This window comes from Chlamydotis macqueenii, chromosome 8, assembly GCF_036417535.1.
Source record: "Chlamydotis macqueenii isolate bChlMac1 chromosome 8, bChlMac1.mat, whole genome shotgun sequence".
NCBI lineage: Eukaryota > Metazoa > Chordata > Aves > Otidiformes > Otididae > Chlamydotis > Chlamydotis macqueenii.
The window spans coordinates 11290932-11313467 of record NC_141563.1 but is presented as its reverse complement, the minus strand read 5'-3'; the positions used below and the strand labels follow the sequence as shown (position 1 = coordinate 11313467).

At 36.0% G+C, this 22536-nt stretch overlaps 1 protein-coding gene across 26 annotated transcripts in view; it reads right to left on the bottom strand.

Annotated features, from left to right (window-relative positions):
* RABGAP1L (RAB GTPase activating protein 1 like) overlaps positions 1 to 22536 on the bottom strand; it is a 261321-nt gene that overhangs the window by 188614 nt on the left and 50171 nt on the right. For all 26 annotated transcript variants that reach the window (XM_086753424.1, XM_086753426.1, XM_086753427.1 and 23 more), the window contains 4 exons: positions 21822 to 21924; positions 19982 to 20148; positions 15871 to 16015; positions 1820 to 1913 (listed from right to left, as the gene is read on the bottom strand). In XM_086753424.1, the coding sequence (XP_086609550.1) occupies positions 1820 to 1913; positions 15871 to 16015; positions 19982 to 20148; positions 21822 to 21924 (509 nt within the window). The remainder of the gene's footprint in view (positions 1 to 1819; positions 1914 to 15870; positions 16016 to 19981; positions 20149 to 21821; positions 21925 to 22536) is intronic.

Genomic DNA, 22536 nt, shown 5'->3' with positions numbered 1-22536 from the left:
CACAAAATTAAAAGACACAATTTTAAAACATCAAAGAGCAAGGATACAGAACAGCAATGCATTGACTATGCTCCAACATGACAAACAAGTATTTCTGATCAAAAACTGCTATTGACCATTACTACTGTTTTTTTTAAAGAAAAAAAAAACACAGAAAGTACTCAGCTAAACTAGCTCAGCTTGCAAGAACAACTTTAATGCTAAGGATGCAGTAAATAGTAAAATAAATTAAGAGATATTCCATTATTTTATAACTATTTGTTGTATCTTTTGAGGTAAATTGTCTTATTCTTATTCCTGTTTATATGTCTGAAGGAAAGTCTTGGAGCAATGTTTCTGCTGAGTCAGTTCATTAGGTTACAGTGACATTTTAGCAAAATGACAAGATGCAATTAAAGTTCAAGAAATTTTTCATCCAAGAGACAAATCAGCAAACCAGTTCTCCAAGTGTTGATTTTTATTTATTTACTTTTCCTACAAGTGCACAGATATTCCACTAGCATATGCTGCAGTCTTCAACACACTAGAAGATTTAATTTCAATCTATTTTTAGTTTTCAAATTGTTAACATTTTCCATCTGTTACTCTTTCCAAGTTTTGTTCTTAAAATGTAATATAACAGTATTCAAGAATTCAAGCATTTTATACACTTTAATTTATCTCAACAGGTAATATTGTTTGAGACACTCCTAAAGAAAATGTTTGCTACTGCTAGTCTTCAAGCTTGCTGGGATGTCCCATTTCTCATCCCATTTTAAACTCATTTTAACTAAGATGTTTTAACTATCCAATGATTCTCTGAGTTAAGTGTATAAGTTAAGTTAGGACTCCAAAACAGTTTACTCAAAAGTCTTAAATGGTTTGTCTTGTTGAATAGTATATTTGAGTAACTTTAAGGTCCCTTCCAACCCAAACCATTCTATGATTCTATGAATAGTTGGTTACATGAAACTTGAGAGTTGTGGGCAGTTCTTTACTTCAGCATGCTTATGCACAGAAGTCCAGATACCTGTCAAGGGCAAAACTAAAACTACAAGAATCAACAGATGAATTTAAAAAAAAAATCTTCCAATGCAGATTACAACAAACTTGCCACACAGTTCTTTAAGGACTCAGGATGGCTTTCCTCATTGACCTTGGGATACCAGATATAAAACTGCTTGGGATAAACTCTGTCTTGGGATGTCCTTTACAACAGGCTTTGGAAACTTCTGAACAGCTCCAGAGTGGATCTGTTTACAGGCTTTTCAGGTGAGGAAAACACACTTGTCTACAGGGATCAACTGGCTTCCACGCTTTTCCTCGGTATTTTCTTAATCATTCAGAGGTTCCATAGCCAGAATATTTGTATAATCATTCCATTAAATATTTGTGCTTCCCCAAAAAGACCTTTCATTAAGATCAGAAACTTGGAAGACAAAATAGTTAGAACAAGCATGAGAGATGGGTTCTGAAGGGCAGGGTTCCATTAAGCTCAATAAAACCCTGCAATATCTCATTTAAGTAACTTTTACAGGCCAAAAAATTCTGCATTTGAAGACCTGTAGTGCGAGTACACATGGACATGTTCTCAAATACTGAATGAAACAAGACTTTTGCAGATGCTGTGGGAGAGATTTGTCAAACAACTTAAAATAAGCAGATTTACCAACATCTTTTAAACTAGGTTTAAAAACCACACTTCGGTGGGTTTTGTATTTTAGTTTTTAAACCATGGAAACTGAAGAATTTCAAACCTCCTGCACAAAAGCATGCAGTCTCACAAAAAAAAAAGAAAAAGTTAGTATTTAAAATTTAAATTTAAGAAATGAAGCATTACCATTTCCCCAGCAATTCTCCCCAGGAATACAAAATCTTCTGAGGACAATCCTTTGACACATCACCAGTGCCACTGGAGAGTTCATTATCACTCTCTGCAAAAAAAAAAAAAAAAAAAAAGAAGAAAAAAAAGACAAAACAAGAAAACAAAAGCATGCACAGATTTACCAAAGAAAACAGACATTAAAGATGCATACATATAGGTTTCAGATAAATTCTTCTACATATCAGTTTTAAAACCACAAAAAGACATAGAAAATATTAGTGGAACCATTAAGAATGTTTAGCAGACTTGACAAAACAAGTGTGTTAATAAAGTTACCATAAAGTTTAAGAGAACAAGACTAAGGAATAATTCACAGCACTGTTATAGGAAAAAGGGATGGGATCTAGAAAAGCATTGTGTGATAAAAGAGTCAAGGCTGCTAACTATCCATTTAATCACATTTCACAATGCAGTATTATCTAAAAGCCACATCCACCCCAGACTTCACATAAAAAGAACTCTCTTTTAAAGCACAGTGGATAACGCTGCTTCATTACACTGCATCCCTTACGTGCCACTCTGCTCTCATGTGGCGCTCTGATCTCAAGAAGCTTACTCAGAGCCACAAAATATTTTTTTTTACTGAAACAAGTTCATGGCAGAACTGCAAAAGCAACATTGCGACATTAAAGATCATATTGCATGGAACAGAAAAGAATGCTTCAAGTGGAAAAGAAACCTTGTAAGTATTATAGAACAAAACATTTATGGATGGCTATAGGTCATTATATGACTAATATACAAAACCAGAAGGGATAATATGAGCCTGGGATAGTCTGCTCAAATTAACATCCAATTTCCAAGTGCCTCATGGGTCTGTGCAGCCATCCACAGCAAGTGAACAGTCTAACTCTTCACAGCAGCTCCTCATGTGAACATGGTTTTGCAGTTACTTGGACTTTTTCCACTTTTATCTGAATAAAGTACTGCTAAAAATTAAACATGAGTACGATTTCAACACCATCAAGTGTTGACAGAGCTCAAATTCTCAGTACCTTTACTATAAAACACAATTAAAAAGAGACACCGCAACAGCCTCAATGTCCTCAGAGGCCCCTGAAGCTATGGACAGTTTTGATGTTAGAGGGTGTCCGAGGTTGCGCTTTCCTATGAGCTGAGCTGTCTTAAGAAGCTAAAATAAAACAAAAGAGGAGGACTATATCTGCAACTCCCAAAATCCTTTAGATACTTTCTTCAACATAGCTCAGTCACATCTAGTTGCTGACCTAACATCTTTAATTCCTCAGATACATTAAACGCTTCCCATCCAACTCCACGTAGACAACAGTAGTAGTTCAAGTAGAGGAGGATCTTCAGTACTTCAATACAAGTACAGTCATCCTCTTAAGTCTTCATCCTTGTCATTCTCACTTCAATTACACATTTCTAATTTATAGTTTCAGCAGTTGCCAAATACAAGTCATTAAAAATACAATCAGTGCTGGAATCTGACAAGGAACCAGGAGGACAAAGACAGTGTATACTGTATTTCAAAGACAACTAATAGCAAAATGCTGCCCTGAGAGAAGCGTATTAGAAGATCTCTTTTTATTTCAAACTGACCACCAGATTAGTGAAACCCTGTAGCTTGGAACCTGTTTGTACAGCTTCACAGGCCTCAACATACAAGACAACCTGCATTTAAATACGTCCCCTTAGAATTTAAAAATACCAATCCACTTATCATAAATCTAAAGAAACTTGATTTAAAGGTTTCCCAATCTTTTGCATAAATTCACTAAATCTAGAGATGGAAATATGAAGATCTAAAAATACCAAATTTATTATTTTAACTTAAATTCAGTATCACTATAAAAGGTTTCCCAGTAACCAAAGGAACCCATTAAGTTCCAGTGGGAGAAATGTATCTGAAGACTCAACTTTCCTTCCATTTTAAAATTACTAAAAATATTGTAAAGACAAATTTCCTAATTTACCACTCAGGCTTGGTAATAACTAAAAAAAGTTAAGTTAAAAAATTAAATGCATCACATTTTAGAAATTCTCTCCTCTCCTGATTTGCCTGACTGGATCAAGGAGACCAATCATAAATGCAGCCCTTCTACTTCCTATGGAAACAAGAGAAAAAAAATCTGAGGAAGCCTTCTCTAGATTGAGTACACTGGCCATTCAGAGACTCATGGTACATATTAATGGTACTGGAAAATGTCAAGAACCTGGAGAAATCTGGCTTACATCAGAAATTTATCATGAACAACAATTTCATAAAAGTTTCACACATTCAAGGTAATGCAAAACAATTTGTTTTACACAAATCTCCGAGAGATTTGAATTACTTTGGAGAGACTGAAGACTTGCAGTGCATCCCTACAAGAACTACTGGTGAAAAGATATACAAACAAATCTTGCAGTCTGAAAAAAAATTTCTGATAAAGATGAATAAAACAAATCCCTAACCAGAGCAAAATGCTTAAAAATGAAGCTACCCTGAATACTTTCAGGAACAAAGCGCACTAGTTGTTATCTGATCCAAACCTGAGCTTGCCAAGGAGTACTAACATCAGACAAAACAGAAACAAGCCCCTTCTTTTCTCACTATGCTAGTATCCTATGCAAAATTCTTCGAAATTCTTAAGGAGATCAGTGTTACATAGCATATGTATTCCAGCAAGATACAGTGCTTCAGCTCTGAAAATCCTTTCATCTGGAAGGCTTAACAGTAGTTGGAATGTATTATTCAGTTATATGTCAGAAAATCACAAGCCTTAATTAGAAATGCCATATGCTACCTTTCAAAAGACACTAACGTCAAACTTCAAAATAGAAAAGGGCAAAGGAGAGAGAATAAACAGCTTTAAAAATCTCTACTTTGTTTCCACTCTAAAGACTATTTACATATTCTAACCTGTGTAAGTGCTTAGATATAAATTAAGGGGGGAAGAGGCCATAGGAGATATGTAACTGCAGATGTTCTTCTCCGAGGTGTACTTTTATAAATTTTTTTCCACATTCAGTAGCATCTATAAGCCAGGAGCATTGGCCAGAGCATGATTTTATCCATCCTTAATCTGCAGGGAATGCCCCAGATCCCTGCAGATTTCCCAGGTTCCAACTTGTGTCTGGTGTCTGTGGCCTCTCAGCCTGTTATTGTGCACCTCTGAGAAGAGTGTGGCTCCATCTTCTCCAAGTCTTCTGATATAGACAGCAACAAGATTTTCCTCTTCTCATTTTCTTCTCCAGCCTGAACCAAACTCGGTTGCCTTAACCCCTCACTGTACGCCATGTGCTCCTGCCATCTGGCCAGCCTGGTGGCCTCCAGTGGATTTGCTCCAGTGTGTCAGCGTCTGCCTTGGATCAGGGAGCCCAAAGCTGGACACAGTACTCCAAACACAGTCTCACAGGTGCTGAGTAGAGGGATGGATCACTTCCCTGGACCTGCTGGCTAGGGTTCTGCTAATACAGCCCAGGGTGTGCTTGGCCTTTCCTGCAATGGTACGCTGCTGGCTCATCTTCAGCTTTTTGCCTGCTGGGATCTCCAGGTACTCTTCTGCAAAAGTCGCTTTTTATCTGGTTAGTGTCCAGCCTGTCTTGTCACGTGGGGTTATTCTGTCACAGATAAAGGACTTTATACTTGCCTTTGTTGAACTTCATGAGGTTCCTGGCAGTGCATTTCTCCATCCTGTCCAGGTCCCTCTGAGTAGGAGCCCTGCCATCCAGCATTATCGACCACTCCTCCCAGTTTGCTGTCGTCCACAAACCTGCTGAGAATGCACTCGGTCCCATCATGCAGGAGATTAATAAAGACATCCAGCAGCACTAATCCAAATACTGATCCCTGAAAGATACCACTACTTGCTGGCTGCCAGCTGGACTTTGCACCATTGATTGATTCTTTCATCCCAGCAGTCCAGTCAGCCTTCCAACCACATTATTTTTCACTTATCCAGTTCCTATCTCATTGATTTAATGATAAGGACAGTATGTGACATGATGTTGGAGTCCCTGCTAAAATCAAGGTATACAGCATCCACTGCCTGTCCCTTGTCCGCAGCACCGCTCGTTGCCACAGAGAGTAATGAGGTTGGTCACAATGATTTGCCCTTCATAAATCTATGCTAGCTGTTCTCAATGACCTTATTTGTCCCTTCACGTGTTTAGAAACTATTTATGGGAGTATTTACTCCATAATCGGTCCCGTGGATAGCGGTTAGACTGACCTGCATCTTCCTCTGGCCCAATGACATTTGCTCTTCTTCCTTTGGATATTTGCCATTTTCATGAGATAAAGAAAGAAGCCTGTACAGACATCACTCGGGTTGAGGGAGGATTTCTGGATGACAGATTTTGCATATAGTCTGTTTTCTTAATATACCTATAGACAAACACGGGCATCTGTAACAAGTGGTCTCTTTCAAAAATCAGTAGGGACACTGAAGAACAAACTAAAAAAGAATTAATCTAATTGAAAAGCAAATTGGCAGCTTATTGGATATATATAATTTTGTGCCTACTCCATTTAGAAACACTCGTTACATAGATTAGTCATTATATGGGCAGACTATTCAGAATAGGGCACCAAGAGTTGTATTTTATGTGGCCCAGCACTAACATTTATTATGTAACAATACTGTGTTGAGTAGGCTCAATTATAACTTTCCCTCCTCCTTTAAAAAACAGACTCCAACTTGCAGAAGCACAACCATTGGTATAAAAGACCTGTCAGCGCTTTAGCAGCACCTTTAACAAAATAAACTATGGCTCATTATTCTTAATAACCAACAATTTGGAAAATGCTTCCCAAAGTGGCCCATCTTCCACATAGCAGAGTCACCTCTTTGGATTTAGTCTGATCTAGAATACCCTGAAAGGGTGTTTCTAGGAGAAAACAAAACTTTCAAAATTACAACAATTACCTTCGATATGAAATAGCAATAAGGTTATTTTGGGTTGGAGGGCATATTTGGGGGTTTGTTTTTTTTTTTAATAATAAAGCATTTGTAACTAATGAAGTGCCTCAGAAGACCACCCTATGCAGCAAGATGGCTGAACACATTTGGAGCACTGTAAAACCACGAGAGGCTTTGACTATCTCCCAAGATAGCCACAGAGTCATTAAACCAGCCTTATGGGACAGCTCCACTAGATTACCCAAGTTCTTACTTTCTGAACCTGACTAAAGAGAACACAAATCTTCATCATATAGTCCCCTGTAGATATTTGTCTAAACTAACCCTACAAACCTCCAGTTACCTCCCTAAGTAGTTCACTCCAAGGACTTCATTCCTTTTACTATTGGACTGTATCTCTCAGTTCAAACCTAATTCTTTCAACCTGCAATTCATGCCAATTACTTTTTATTCCTAAACAGAGTCAACATGGAAAACAATTTTAGCACAACTCACTTCCAAAAAAAAAGTCTTCATTCTTTCTTCTCTAAAAACCTCTGTTTCTTTCCTCAAAGAACACATTCTCCACTCAGTTCTGATTTTTTCCTCCAGCTGGTCTATGTTTTTTCTTGATGAGCAGTGTTCAAACAAAATACTGAGGCATCAAGTGTTCAAAACAGAAGAATTACGTGCACAGTAACTCTTTATTGTAAGCAAATATCTCACAGAAAAAAAAACCATGCATACACAGATGCAAAATCTTGGTCTCTTCGTCCTCCTCATTTATTTTGATAGGGCATGGCTTTTGAGCCCACAAGTACGGGAGATGGAGTACCCTTAGAGGGTAACTCCGGTATTCACAGCAGCACTAAAAAGTTGTACAAAGACTGTAGCAAAATACAGTGAGAAATCAACTCAGAAAAAAGTCAGGTAGCACAGATGTTCCCTTCTCTGATCAGGTACTTAACAGACTTTGAACAAAAATAACCAGTTGTGTTTATTGGTATTGCCATTTTTGCCTTGAGGAAATAGATGCCACTTAGGAGCTCTTACTCATGTCAACAAAAATTGAGGTGTTAAATATGTTCAAATGGTTTTAAACTTGCTGTTTTTACAGTGAAGGAGGGTTTTCTTTTGTGCTGGGTTTTTTTTGAATGGGTCTTTTTCTGCACCTTACTTTAAAAATTTTCCTTTAAACAATACTCCCCTCATCCACATTTAACACCAATTACATAGCTACAGAGCTACTTTTCCAATAGATTCAGTTCTTAAAGAAATCTACTAGATGACCTGAAATATGACAACGCCTTAGAAGTCAAACTCATTTGTCAGTTAACAAAAAAAAAGGTAAATAAGGCAGAAAACTATATTATTGGTTCAGAAAGTGCAACCATAGAAGTGAGCAAAGTACACGCTAAAATGAGTAGAATGCATGAATATAGCAGATAAAAATTAACAGGTGGGATTTGAGCACTGATGCAAAGAAGAAAAAAAGGATTTTAAATGAGTTCTAATTGAGAAGCTGTTACAAGTGAAATAAAGAGTAGGTGGAACTGAAAAATATCATCATTGGAGCAGCCTGAAGGAGAAGGAAATTAGGCCATGAAGATAGGTGGGAATAGAATTGGAATACTTCAAAAATGAGAAGTTTGATTTTTATGTAGGAGAAGAACAAAAATGAAGGGGGAGCTCAAGTTGGCAGCATATTATCAGGGCACGAAGATATAGACGTTACTGACATGGAATCATTCCATACGTACTAGATAAAAGAGGATTGTGAGAAAGGCCACAAAAAAAAAGCAAGTTTCCATTTATAAGGTAACAGGAAATTATATATAGAGCATGAACTACAGTTTTGCCAGGAAAGGCACAGGTGAAACAAAGTTTAAGTCATGAAATTCATTCTAGTATTCAATAAAGTAGATTTTCAGAGAGGTCCAACTTCTCAGTGCATTACAAAATATTCTGATGAAGACAAGAACATTTCAGAATGCCTTCCAAATGATGTATTTATGAAATTAAAATCTTCAGTATGTTTTCTCATTTAGAGGGAAGAGCAATAATCAGGGGCAGAAAAATAGGGATTTATGAATATGAACAAAGACGACTTGCATTGAATTCTGCTCACAAGAACCTTCTGTTTACAAGTAAGTTATACAGTTAACCTGAAGAAAAAAATCTGGCAGCTACTGAGGTACATATAAAGATAGCAAAAACAAAAAAAAAAGAAATATCTCAATTCTTAATTAAAACAAAACCAGTAACAGCAAAAAATAGTATGTTTATTCTTATTCCTTTTTATGACTCGTAAGATACACATTTTTCACTTAAAATCATTCAAGCAAAAGCTAACGCTGACAAATCTTAAAATATTTATTACCTTGCAAACAGTTTGCCATTTTAATTGCTTCTCTCTGTAATAAAAAAATTGGATCTCAAAAAACTCTACATTTGATAAACACTGAAAGAGGGTGGAACAGCAATGGGATTAGATCATGTCTGTCTTTCACCCACTCCATATGATAATGGTTTTCACATATGTTATAAAGAAGTCTGTGCAAAAATCTCTCAAAGGATCCACACTTCTCCTTGGAAACAACACTGTTAGGTATATGAAACGGCTCACCAAACTGACTTTTTCTTCTTTTTACTACAACAAAAAATTCTACATTTAAAAAAAAATCTTAGTTCTGTGTATTATAGTTTCTACACAGGCCCTGCATTACTGTCATACTAAACAAGAATCATTATTAAAAAAAAAAAATTCACAAAAATAAAGCTTAACTGTGCATCCAAATCTGAGTGCAGAATCATGCATAAAGAGATTATCCTACCGTCATGTAATGAACATACATGTGGGCCACCACGGCATCTAAAGCTGATGTACAAATGCTTAAAGCTGAATAAAAGATGGAGAAAAATTATCACTTCAGTTCAGTAGTTTTGCTCCCACACAGATGACAAAGCCAACTAAATGCTGCACAGTGGAGGTATTCTTGTAAATATAAACATCTTCCACACGTACTGTGCTGTCTGAAAACTGACATCTTTGAGAACACGCAAGAAAATCTAATGTGAGATGCTGTCACAATTCTAAGTCAATGCAATTCTTTACTCCATATTACTAACCTACAAAATTGAAGATTAGTATCTATTGCCATATTTGATACAACCCAATGCAAAAAAAAAAAAAACCTCAAAACATTATAAATGTATAAAAATTATATCTTGCTTGGCATTTACTTAGAAGTGCTAAGGCAATATTCAAAGCACTTCGATTATCAAATCCTTAGACTTAACAAAATACTAGAAAGCTAATGATCAAAATAAAAAAGACAAGAATCTCACTTTGAGGTTAACAACTATTAGTAAAAAGTTGGGGGGAACTGTTATTTTAATCACCTTTATGTAAAGGTGGTTAAATAAGAAATTTTTTTTAATGATATGAAATGTGAAATTATATGAGCATAATAGAGGCAGCTTGAGACCACAAAAAACCATGGCATTCATGACTGAAAGCTCAGGAGATCCTCCAGCAGTAGGAAGTACTCATTCCTAATACGCCAACAGGATTGCAAATTCTTTTTCAAATTACTTAAAAACAACCATACTGTTTACAGCCAGACAAGGAAAAGACAACCGCTACCAAAATAAAGCATCCAAAACATTCTAAACAATGTCCAGTTGCTTCCAGACAAGACAAAAACACCAAGTTATGCTCATTTATTACGGAAAAATGTCTCTTTTTTTGTATGACAACCTAAAGTGATTTTATGTAAGCTATTAAAAAAAAAAAAGACTAAAATCAATGAAACAGATTTCACCTATGTACCCAGGGAACTGAACACTCCCTCAATTTGAAACTAATTCTTCCCATGATTCTGCAAGAAGAAACCAAAGTTGTCAACAGATTTCCCTGAAGTATTCATGAACCACAGACCAGAAATATGAAATTATATTTTGCCTTGAACTTCACAAAGCCAGTGTGAGCAAGAGATTTCATGAAAGAAAGAATTCTACCCACAATGTGTTCCCAGATGCATTTGGAGAAATGTCTTGTGGACACTGGAGAGGAAGAGGGGAATATAATAGCTCAGAGTAAGTCACATGCATTTCTTGAGGGCCTAGCCTGCAAACCTAGCTTACAAGTGAACTCCAACAGCAATCTCGGTTACAGGACCGAAAAGAACCTGAGTTCCAGCCAGGTGATCTTCCTTGTACTTCCATCTCCCTGTAAACCCGGAACAGAAACAACCTGAAAATTCCCCAGTTTTCCATTTCATTTACAATCCTGAAATTTCATTAAATACTTCTGTAATCCTCAGAAGTGCTTCGAATTCAGACCATTTAAAATATTTCCTTTTAACAGACAGGTAATACTTGCATGAAGAAATTTAAATACAACTGTAACTAGGAACAAGAACTGCCACCATTCAGGGCATATTAAAAAAATACAGTCTTCTGCACTCAGTGTTTTTTTAATACACTAAGGAAGGGATCATATTCTTTCTGGCAGCACAATAATAGCTGCAGAAGTCAACTAAGTGTGTCTATTCTATGAGTCTATGATTTTTAATACCAAAAGTTAACTTGGAAGGCATGAAAATAATCCAATGCAAGAGAGAACAGATAGTACGGTCCATAAAATGACACCAGGCTCATCAGGAATATTTTCTTTTCATTTAGAAGCTACAGATCTTCACTCTTCAGGTGTGCTTGCATTTTAAACTCATCTCTTATGGGACTGCAGCAAAGGGTTCTTGTCTTAAGACAGCCACTAGCCTTATGAATTCAGGACTTACAAGGTTTTAGTTCATTTTGATGGAAAGACTCCAATACAGATCTAATTGATCTTATTTAAGACCCGCCAACATCACTCTCTATTTGATTACTATAACAAACAGTTCCTATTCATTACATAAAGCTATTTTTAATTTGGATAAAAATGCGGAGTTTACTATTTCCACACTACTAATGTCATTCTTCTCACTCAGTCATCCTCATTTGTTCACACTATCCCTCATCGTAAACCCCTTTTTATCACAAAATACTCTTAATAACTCTATTGACTCCTATACCACCACCTCCTCTACTCCTTTTCTTTTTTGAATCCTGAAAACAGCCTCTACCCACCTACAACATTTGACACAGTATCCTAATTTAGTCTGGCTGATCATCTCCGATCATTTAGCATTGCCCACTCCTTATATACTGTACACACCATCTTTTTGTGTTGTCCAACACATCACACACATATTTCTTTGAAGCTTTCAAGGTCCTCTATCCTTTCACTTCTATTTTCATCATCAGTTTTCACCATTTCCACACTGAATTTCTGTATCTCTTACGTTAATTTTTCTATTGTATCATATCTTTCCCTTTGTTTTTAGAGTAGCTAGAGACAACACAGAGATAAAGCTTTTTGTAATTTCTTCTCTTTTGCTGCCCTTTCTTACTTCTACAGCTTCATACTTATATATAATTTCTTCTTATTAAAGGCCAATAAGTAAACACCAAACACATTTCAACAGGATTCTGTGTGGTTTAAGTACACTGTTGATGGATCAGTATCCACGATGCCATCAATGGCATCCCTGCTCAATTCTCAGCTGTCAGAAAAGCAGTATCTACACCATCAAGAAATCTATCGCTGTGGTAAATAAAAACACAAACCCAGACAGTACTGCGTTTTTGGAAGTCATTTGAGAATGTTCTAGAAGCAACCTACAACTCAAGCTCAGAAACTTCTTTCTGGAGACTTGTTAGGCATGTTATCTTTCACCTATAATGAATTACCTGTTTCAGCATGTCTGCTAAGCATTCCATGTTTGTTCTGCATACAATTTATGGACTGGAACAAGAGCCAGTAACCAGATACTTGGAACCACATAAAACATCAGACAAAAAGAATCTTCAACTCAGTTATAATTGGTATAAGGACTATTTTCTGTTTTCAAACCGAATTGCTCCATCTGACAGTGATCCTTAACCTTCTAACATTATTCTGATTGAAGAAGAAACTCAAACGGAGTTTCAGGAGAACAGTATTCTCCTGAAATGGTACATCATAGTTTAAAAAAAAAAAATAAAAATATTAAGTGTCAGAGGAAGGTCACAATTTCATGTATGGTCTCAGCAAGTACAGTTGCTAAAATAAGTCAACTTATTCTTCCCCTTCTCCTTCATTACTTGTTTCTAGGACTACATTCTCCTGGCAAATGCTGCTGCTGGAAAGCAATCTTCTCCAATCCCCAGGCTCACACATGCAGCCACGCCACTTCAAACTGCCCTGGAATGACACTACAATAAAAATGCTCTGTGCAGCTTTGTCCTTTTCGAATAATGAAATATAGAAACCATCACTTCTGTACATGTTCTCACTTAATGCTCCAAATAGGAGAAATATTAGTTCAACCCGTTGTGCTCTGCACCTGGTTTCAAGTTCCTACTCAAAATTAAGTACTAAAGTGTACTTTTCTGCTTATTGATAAAAATTGATACTTAAATCCATTTTATTTGAAACCTTTCCAGAAAGTGTACAAATTTCCTCATTTTATATTTGAATCTTCTAAAATTATATTCTGAATTTAATAGAAAACTTCTTATCAAGGAGTATATTTTAAATTCTAGGTTTTGACAAGAAATCATTAATATTAATTATATTTTTAAAATAATTAACTCCAAAGCAAGGAACCTTAGATGACAGGGTTGCCAGAAATATCTATTACAATAATTTATTTTAAATGTGAAGTTGATCTGAAATACCTCTAAGTAGCAACTGCACAATCTTTGCAAAGTTCTTATTTTTTTAATATATCTGTTCAGATGAAAAATAAAGCTAAAATGAGAAAATAATATTAAAAGCTAAGAATGTTATTTAGGGATTATATGATCTAAATTTTCTATTTGCACTTGCTGCACGTTTGAAAGGTACTATGTCTAACACTAGTATAGTAATTATTTAAAATTATTATTGTGGGGGGAATGATGTTTGGCCTTTCATAAAAACAAAAAGAACAAGAATATTGAAAAAATGTCGTCTTTCTTATTAACATCTTTATTCATATACTCACGACATCAGACATCCCATTGAGCTGTGTGTACGCACAGACACACACAATACACAGAAATAAGGTAAGGTGCAAGTGAGGCATGCATTCTTATACAAATTAAACAGCAACATGTAGTGCTTCTGAAGTAAATTAAGTAATATTATGTCACCATATAGAATATATATGAGAATATAGGGGAAAAGAAAAAACAAAAACAAAAACAAAAAACCAAACCACCAATAATAATCCTCAATATCTGTAATGGGAACACCAGCCTCTGGCCTATGAAATAGTAAAGTCCTTATAATGCACACCTGCCCTAGTCAGGTTGCAAGCAGAAAAAACCTACATGGCCAGGTAGCTACCATTCTTAACATTAAAGGAAAGAAAAAGCCTTCTTCCAAGGCTAAGACAAGACATTGCAAACTCAAGGGCTTTTTTTTCCATCATCATAATTAGTACCCTGAAAAGAAAAAGAAAGAAAAAGAATGAAGAGATTTATTTAGAACAACTGCAAATGACTCATTTAACCTGCATATCCACTCAGATAGATAACTTCTAGGCAGATAACTCTAAATGCAGTTTCCATGAGAACAGAGTCACATCATGATATTTTTAATGTCTTCTCTCAGGAAGTAATCTACATTTAAAATATGGAAACTAGCATTAGGAAGCTGAACCGAACTTAAACTTAGGTTCATAACCCAGTGGAATACTTTCACTCTATAATAAAACAAAGCCATTCTGTAATAGCAACAAGAGGACATTATTACCAATTGTGCTACTTTCATCAAATTCTGGAACAGTGCTTTACTCCTCCCAGTAAGAAGCAATTAAAAAAAAAAAAAAAAAAGCGTTCAAGTAATTACTGAAACCCTATCTTATCGAACATGCTCCAGAAAACACTTTGACCACGTAACTCAAACATCCAGCAAGGAAGAGAACACCCACAGATGTTCACCTACACTACACTGAACCACAAGACCCAAAAGTCAAATCTGAAACAAATCTTGCTATGAAGAGTAAAGCAATCCCAAATATCAATTAAACATAAAGGTTCCTTTAGAGAAAATAGTATTTTCATGATTCAGAAGTGGTACTTGATACACAGGAGCAAATAACAGCAATAACCAATGTCCATCTTTCTTCCTCCCAGGAAATAGTAGAAGGTTTTCAATTCACCAAAGAGCCCTTGGCTGTGGGTTTTGTAAGCTTGGTGTCACCTGGGATACGCAGGGTTTTTTGTTTGTAACTGGAAGAAAGTAACCATGTAAATATACCTGTCTGCTCCTGACTGTGTTAAATCACAAGGTTCTGATTTGTATTGCATAAACTAAAATCCAACTACTTACCTATAAGTAAGAATCAAGAAGGAACTTTTCTGCTGTAGTGAGACTTTTTATAGCACTGATAGAACAGTGCCAGAAATCTGAGGAATAACTTTGTAAAACTATCGCAAGTTCTGGTAGGTCAGATATCCAGATCAAAAATGGCACACACAATGCCTTCACAAAAACAAAACTAAAACCCCAAAGAAAACACAAGTGGGAAAGACACTGAGGTACTGCTAGCTTTGGAAGGAGCAGGCAAATACACTGGGTCCATGAACAGCAGCAATCCCCAATGTGATCCTCAACAGAAGCAGGAGATATTTTGATAAGCCGTAGCTATAAATGAGGGAAAATGAATCACATGCTAAGCAGACAGTTTGGGGGCAGGGGAATTCCCCATATCAGTCTGTCTGTGATTTTTTTTTTTGTCTTTTTTTTTTCTTTACAAAAAAGCATTTGAAGTCCACCATTTCAAAGTTGTCCTTTAGCAGCACATTCAAGGCAAATGCCTTCTGATCAGAAGAAAAATCCTCTAGAAAAGGTTTTCTATCTTGTAAGCAGAGCACAAGTGCATCAGTAACACATTCTGAAGCACACCGAGTTGGTAAAAATTCCATTACTAAAGAACTGCTGCTAGTAGAAGATCACGTGTGATCTTTTTGTCCAAAATAGTTGCATTTCTAACAGACACAAAGAGGAAGAATTAAATAAGTAAATTAACAGCAGAAATATAATAGTACTACCTACGGGAGCTATAAGTGGTCATTTATTCTTACCTTCTTCTGCCTCATCCTCCTGGGATGACAGAGGCCCTCCTACACTGGCTGGGCTGATCAATTCTTCCTCTCTTGCAGATTCTCTCTGTAGACTGACAACTTCATAAATTGCATCCCCAGCACTTGAGTGGCTTTTTCCTTCAGACTAAAACAAAATATGCACATGTTTTAGGTCCCCACTGTTGATAAATACAGTTCTAATAGTATGCCAAAACCAAACCCAAACACATACAAATAAATCTCTTATCAATGCTAAAACAAATTTGCACAAGACTCCCTCAGATTTCTTTGCAATGGCACATACAGACTGCAGTAATCGACAGTTCTATATGTCTTTAAGTTTTATAGGTAGAAAATATAAATACAACTGCATTATTTCCAAAGCTGCCTCAAAACAATAATTTTAAGTACTCTTCAGAATGATGATTAAAAAAAGCTTTCCAACTTAAATAGCTGTAATGAGATCAGGTCAAAGAGAAACTGCAGCAAAAGAAAAGAGAACGAACAGAAAAAAATATTAGAGTAACTGACATCACAGAAACAGGCATCGAATCCTTGATGGGGGAAAAATAAATTTAATGGTAAGGGTTTTTAGTAGGTAAAGACAAGCCTAAAGAAGACACAAAACCTCATGCTTTTTGAAAGTCGTAAATTGTGAAAACTTCCTTGTAGTATTTTAGTCATTTAAAAAACCCCAGAAAATTAATCTTTCTTCCAGTGAGTATAATTTGTAATACACTCCTTTAAATGGGGAAATGTATTGTCTGTACCTAGCTATAAAATTTCTGTTTGTAGCCTAAGCGTTATTTATTTATTGCTTTTATATATGTGAGTGTGTGTCTGTGTGTGTGCATGTGTACAAATAACGAACATGTGTCAATCTAACAGTTAAATTAACTTAGAAATTTGAGTGTGGTGTCTGTAACTATATGTATTTCAAATCTGAATATTTTTCTTTCAAATAGTTTTTCTTCCAAACCTGTCTTTTTAGGAATTTGATAACTTTCAAGGCAAACTACCTAAAAGGCTAGGGGGTAGGAGGAAATTGTTTGTTTACTTTTTACTTCAGGATGGAAAAGTTCATTGTGTAATCTAAGTCCTTCATGTTTAATGGGCTTTCACATGAAAATGGAGTTAGTTACCTAGCCTTTAAGCACTGGACACAATGTTGCAAGTTTTTAAATAAAAGGAGTATTAGCTTCTCCTCTGAGTTACAGTTCTGAACACCATTATTATTCAGTGACATGCAGTGATTAATATATTTGTAGATAACTGTATAAAATTCCAAACTAATGGTTGTATTAAATGAACCAGTCCAAAATGTTGTGCTATTTAGTTCTTTGTGCATCTTGTCTAATCAGTTAAAATAAGGTAATTTTTTGAACATATTAAAACCATTAAATTAACCATGACTAAGAACACCATTTCAGTCAGAATATTCAATTTGTTTGAAAAACAAAATTATAATAAAGTTGGAAGACTCCATGACACCTTCTGAAGCACAAATTTGTTATCTACAGGAATCAACCTTTACAAGGATAATGTTCTAATGATGAAAATGTGCATGAGCAACACAGTGAGACAAACCATCCTAAATCACACAGCAACCTGCATTTATATCATTCCTCATATCTGACTACAGCTCACCAATCTCTGTTCAGACTATTAAATTTATCTGAATCCTTCCTCAGAAGAGTTCTGATTTTTCTAAGCCAATACAGACAGGTCCCATTTACCCCTTGTAGGAAAATGCCATTTCATTGCTTGCTCCCTTTTGGAACATGAGTAGTGGGTGCCTCTGAACTGGAACGTGCACCTTGCTGAGACAGCCCAAGTCTAAAGTTTCCTGCCATGGATTCTGCATGCTAGAACTTAGAACTGGACAGACTGCACACGACTTACACTCAAACACACTACATTTGGACAGGATGAATAGCATTATTGTTGTGATTTTACATCAGCAGGAAATAATACCACAGGATTCACTGTCCTGCACAGAGAAGTCATCTGTCTTTGAAGCTGAGGCTTTTTATATTAATCTACTCTTACATTCCCTAGAATCTACTTAAGCTCAACTGCTTTCACCAGAAGCTCGTAAGTGGCTGACCCCAATGCCATCTGCAAACTTGTTTTCCAAGGAGCAAGAGTGCCCTGAGGTACAGCGTCTTTCATAGGTATCTGCAGAAACAGCTACTGCAATACAAACTGTCCAGCTGATAACTGGCTAAATAAAGACTTGCTGCAGGTCAACCAGAGACAGACATCCTGTCATCCATAATCAGGATCTCATCTTGTAGAAAGACTACAAAGATTAAAAGCATTCCTTTCCCAAAAATCTGCAGAACAGCTCCTCAGAATTTTACAGCAGGAAGAAATGAATGTGTTTCTTCAGGGAGGGAAGGCACATGTATATTTTCACATTATAACTAGTGAGAAAGAAAAAAAGAAACCACTCATATTGTTCATTTAAAAACAGTACAGTCATAAGTGATTTGAAAGGAAAGCTTCACTGATTATAGATAAGTATCAAACAGCTGAGAGTATAACATTTTGAATTTTATTTCCTTTAAATTTAAAATGTAGATATTCTCAACATTTGCATATAACAGTTGGTTTTCTCAGATTTTCTTAAATTCTAAGTTGCTATGCTCATCTCTAGAAGAAATACAGAAACAGCATTACATGAAATTTATTTACTCACTAAGTGTTAAACATAGTGGCACTTTTGCCATGTTATATCAACATAGTTTGTTTTTTCAGAGCTATTACTGCGCCCCACAGGAAGACGACAACTCAAATAGTCACATTAGGCTCAGTAGAATCAAATTGCTGCACCTTGGTTTCAATAGTCAGAAAACTAAGGACCACTATTCCAATGCAAACGGTACAGTTAGCTCTTCAGTTTTTGAACCAGTACCACAACATAAGTCTGTGGAGAAAACAGGCCAACAGTTGCTGCAGGAGGATGCAGTTGTGCATCATCCTACAACGACAATGGGCAGACATACTTTATGTACCTCACCCAATGCCAAAAATGGAAGAGACTTTAGCATTGTACTCAATAGATAACTATTCAACAAACATTACCAGATGAGATGGTTATATCGACTCTCAGTGCTTAAGGAAGAAATAAATGCAGGTTAATCACACAAGCACAGGACTGGGAAAGCTACTACAGGGGGAATATAGAACTATGCATTAAGCTTCACCTTAAACAGTTCTGCCCCTCTGTAGAATCAAGCGATGTTTGTACAATTTGACTTAAAAGCCAAACTCCAAGGGACTGACAAACACAAATACTTCAGAAAAAAAAGAGTTCGCTGAAAATGGTTCTCTCTTTACTGCTATTTGAACATTTCACAAGGTTACAATCACTACCAAGAAATCTCATGAACAACGATAATTTAATAAATCATTGCAACAATAATGCCTTAGTGTCATATCTGATAAAGCCCTGAGGCAGTTAAGAACAAGAACACAGCTCATTTTAAACCCTCATCAGTGAAAACATGGGAACTTCTCCATGCAGCAGAACTTAATTATCCAGGTAATCTTCTTCCAAACTTCTCTTTTTGAAACATGGAGAAATCTACCTTCTCAGGTACTTTGAAAAAAAACAATAGCAACGGCCTAACTCTTTTAAACCTCTGCATTAGGTTCCTTAGCCTTTAATGGATCATATTCTTACAGCCACCTACCTTCACATTTTGAACCTCAGTAGCCAGGATTTTCCTTGTCATATGTAAGTTGATTTTACAGTTAATAATTAAAGAATCATCTCCCAATTTTACCAGTCCAATGGACTTGCTTTAGATGTCTGCACACAGGTTTGATTGTATTAAATTATAGAGAATTCAACAGGTACGTTCAAAATTGTTTAAGCCCACAAAGCCAATTACTTATGACTCATTATAATTCAGTTTACAAAGACATTGAACATTTATATACGCTACTTAACTATTATGCATTTAAGCATTTCAGAAACAAACAGCTAAAAGAAACAAACTACTGAGGTGCAGGTGCCATGCTAACTTTTATAAAGGCCAAATTAAGATAGACAAAGCAAATGCTCCCAGCATCAACTTTTCTTTAAAAAACAAACATGCAATACCTGTTTTAGCTTCATATAAAAAGTTTCTGTGAAGGTTTTTCTGCTGAAATACCAGAAGCGTTCATTAGCAGGATACACACGCACAACAGTCTCCAGCAAAAAACGGACTGGCTCCACTACTTCAGTAACAACCATATCCACTGCCACAGTCATGAATACACGCTTATCTAAAATACAAAATAAGTCACATACAGAAAAATTAGTCAAAGTTCAAATTTCCCAAAACAATAAATGACAAAAGTAAACTGTTGTTCAGATTTAAAACCCTTTCTCTATAATTATGGTTTCTATTGCACCCATTTTTTTTACCTGAGTTCTACACTCTACATCCCTGCTGCATAGAATGAGAGTATGCATTAAACAGTGTACCAAATAACTCTGGTAACTCTTTAATCAAAAAAAAGTTTGATTAAACTTTTTTTAATAAAACAAAAAAGACAGATACAATGTCTTTGTTTTAAAGACAGGAGCCAAATGTCATGCAAAGAAAACAGCATTAAGATAATGATCCCTGTCAGACAAAAGGAATGTGGAAAGGACAAGGTCACATTTTCAAGTGTAAACTTACTTTTTACACATATATATACACACATACACACATGTATGTACAACAAATCAGCGTCAAGGATCTCCTATAGTATTGTTTGTCCTAAATCCTCTCGTAACACTAAGAAACACTTCAGATCATTTTCCATATCTGTGCTCATATTCTGTCAGTTAAAAGGACTCTAAACATTTTACCCCTCCCTGTCCCGCTCTCTGGGTCAGACAGTCCTCGTAGCAGCAAAATATATTTTTAAAGCAAAGCATGGATCAGTAATCTTAACCTGTAATAGCTCCATCTTCCTGGTACTGAAGCATAATTGCACCTTTTTCAAGTAGAGGAGAATGCACAATCAACTGACCAGAGGATGAGACTGAAATAGTCCAAGTATATCTTGCAGGTTTAGAGTGCAAGAAAAGCTTTGCTGCTTCATTTAACACTCATCACAGAGGGAGGTAGTAACCAATATGTTGCATCACAACTGTTATCTTTCTTGCAGAAAGCTTAGATTTTTTAAAATAAACATTTAGAATCAGACATTACGGATCCCTTGTCTGATCAGACCAAAGAGGCAAGTGGGTACTTTAAAAACAAACAAACAAAAACCCAACAACAACAACAAAAAAAACCAATCCAAAACCAAACCCACAAAACCCAAACACGACACACACATACAGTCATCTCATAAAATGGAAACTGTGTCAAGCTGCACAGCAAGAGATTTGCCTATATGCTACTAGAAATAAAGTGGTTTGAAAATCCAGCAGCAGTAAGAGTGACACTGGCTGTATATACTTGGATATGCCTTCAAGGAACTGACGTGAACTCTGCCTTGAGATAGTAAACAAACTCCAGATTTGTATTCAAACTTTTTACATCACATCACAGAACATGAATTCTAGTGATAAGAAACTATGGTATATAATCAAGCACTTCAGTGTATCACTTCCAGCTGCCCCAAGATGAAGGGCAAGTAATCAATTCACCTCAAAGCTAAAAGAAAGAGAATAGCAATGCCTATGATTTATACAACTTCTGCATGCCTAGCACCAAAAAAGGGAACACGTACATAAGCCCCAAACTTTAATTTATTGTCTCCAAATCAGCAGTACACAGCTCTGTGAATAATTATTCACATTTCTATGCTGCATAGGTTTATACAGAAAAGTTTCTAGCCATAGACTCCTGAAACACAATGGCGTATGTACTCAGACATACGCACCATGATTCCCAGGAGAAAATACATACACCTAACCCATGCAAGGTAAACCAAATTTACAAATTAAATTAAATTACCTTTAGGAGTTTCCTCATTAAGTACTAGAAACATGGGTGCATTAGGATTCCACATTCCAGTAATTACATAAGCCTTCCCGTCAGAACTCTTTCCCATGGATTCCTAAAAGTAAAAGCATTTAGGATTCTAGTAAGAGTCATGGTTTCAGATCAAAGAGACTGAGTATGTGGAGGGGAAGTAGTTCTAGAAACTTCAGATTAATTTGTGTTCGCTCTAGAGAACAATATGAAATAATGGATTGAGAGAAGTCATAGGTAAATGAGAGAGAAAGAAGAAACATTATTAAGAGGAGAAACATTATAAAAGAAACTCAAGACAAGATAGTTTATCAATGTATTTTTTTAATGCTTATTATAAGCATGAAAGCATGGTGGGACATCTGCCACACTACTGAGCAGCCGAGATGGTTGTTAGGAGATGATGCACTACAAGAAGCTTCATAAAATTAAACTAGCCCCACAGGATACACAGAAATGGTTTAGAAAAAAAAAAAAAAAAAAAAAAATCTTAGAGTAACACCTTAACAACTCCAATTCAAAAGTCAGGCTGATTTTTTCCCACTCCGTAACTGCCAGTTTTCACCCCAGGTTGCTCAGGCATGGACTTACATTTGTAAATGCTAATGGACTGGAATTCCAGTTCATGGGAACTTGAGATTTAAAGAGCCAAATTTCAGGACAGTATACAAATTAAGTCAAAACAGTCACATATGAT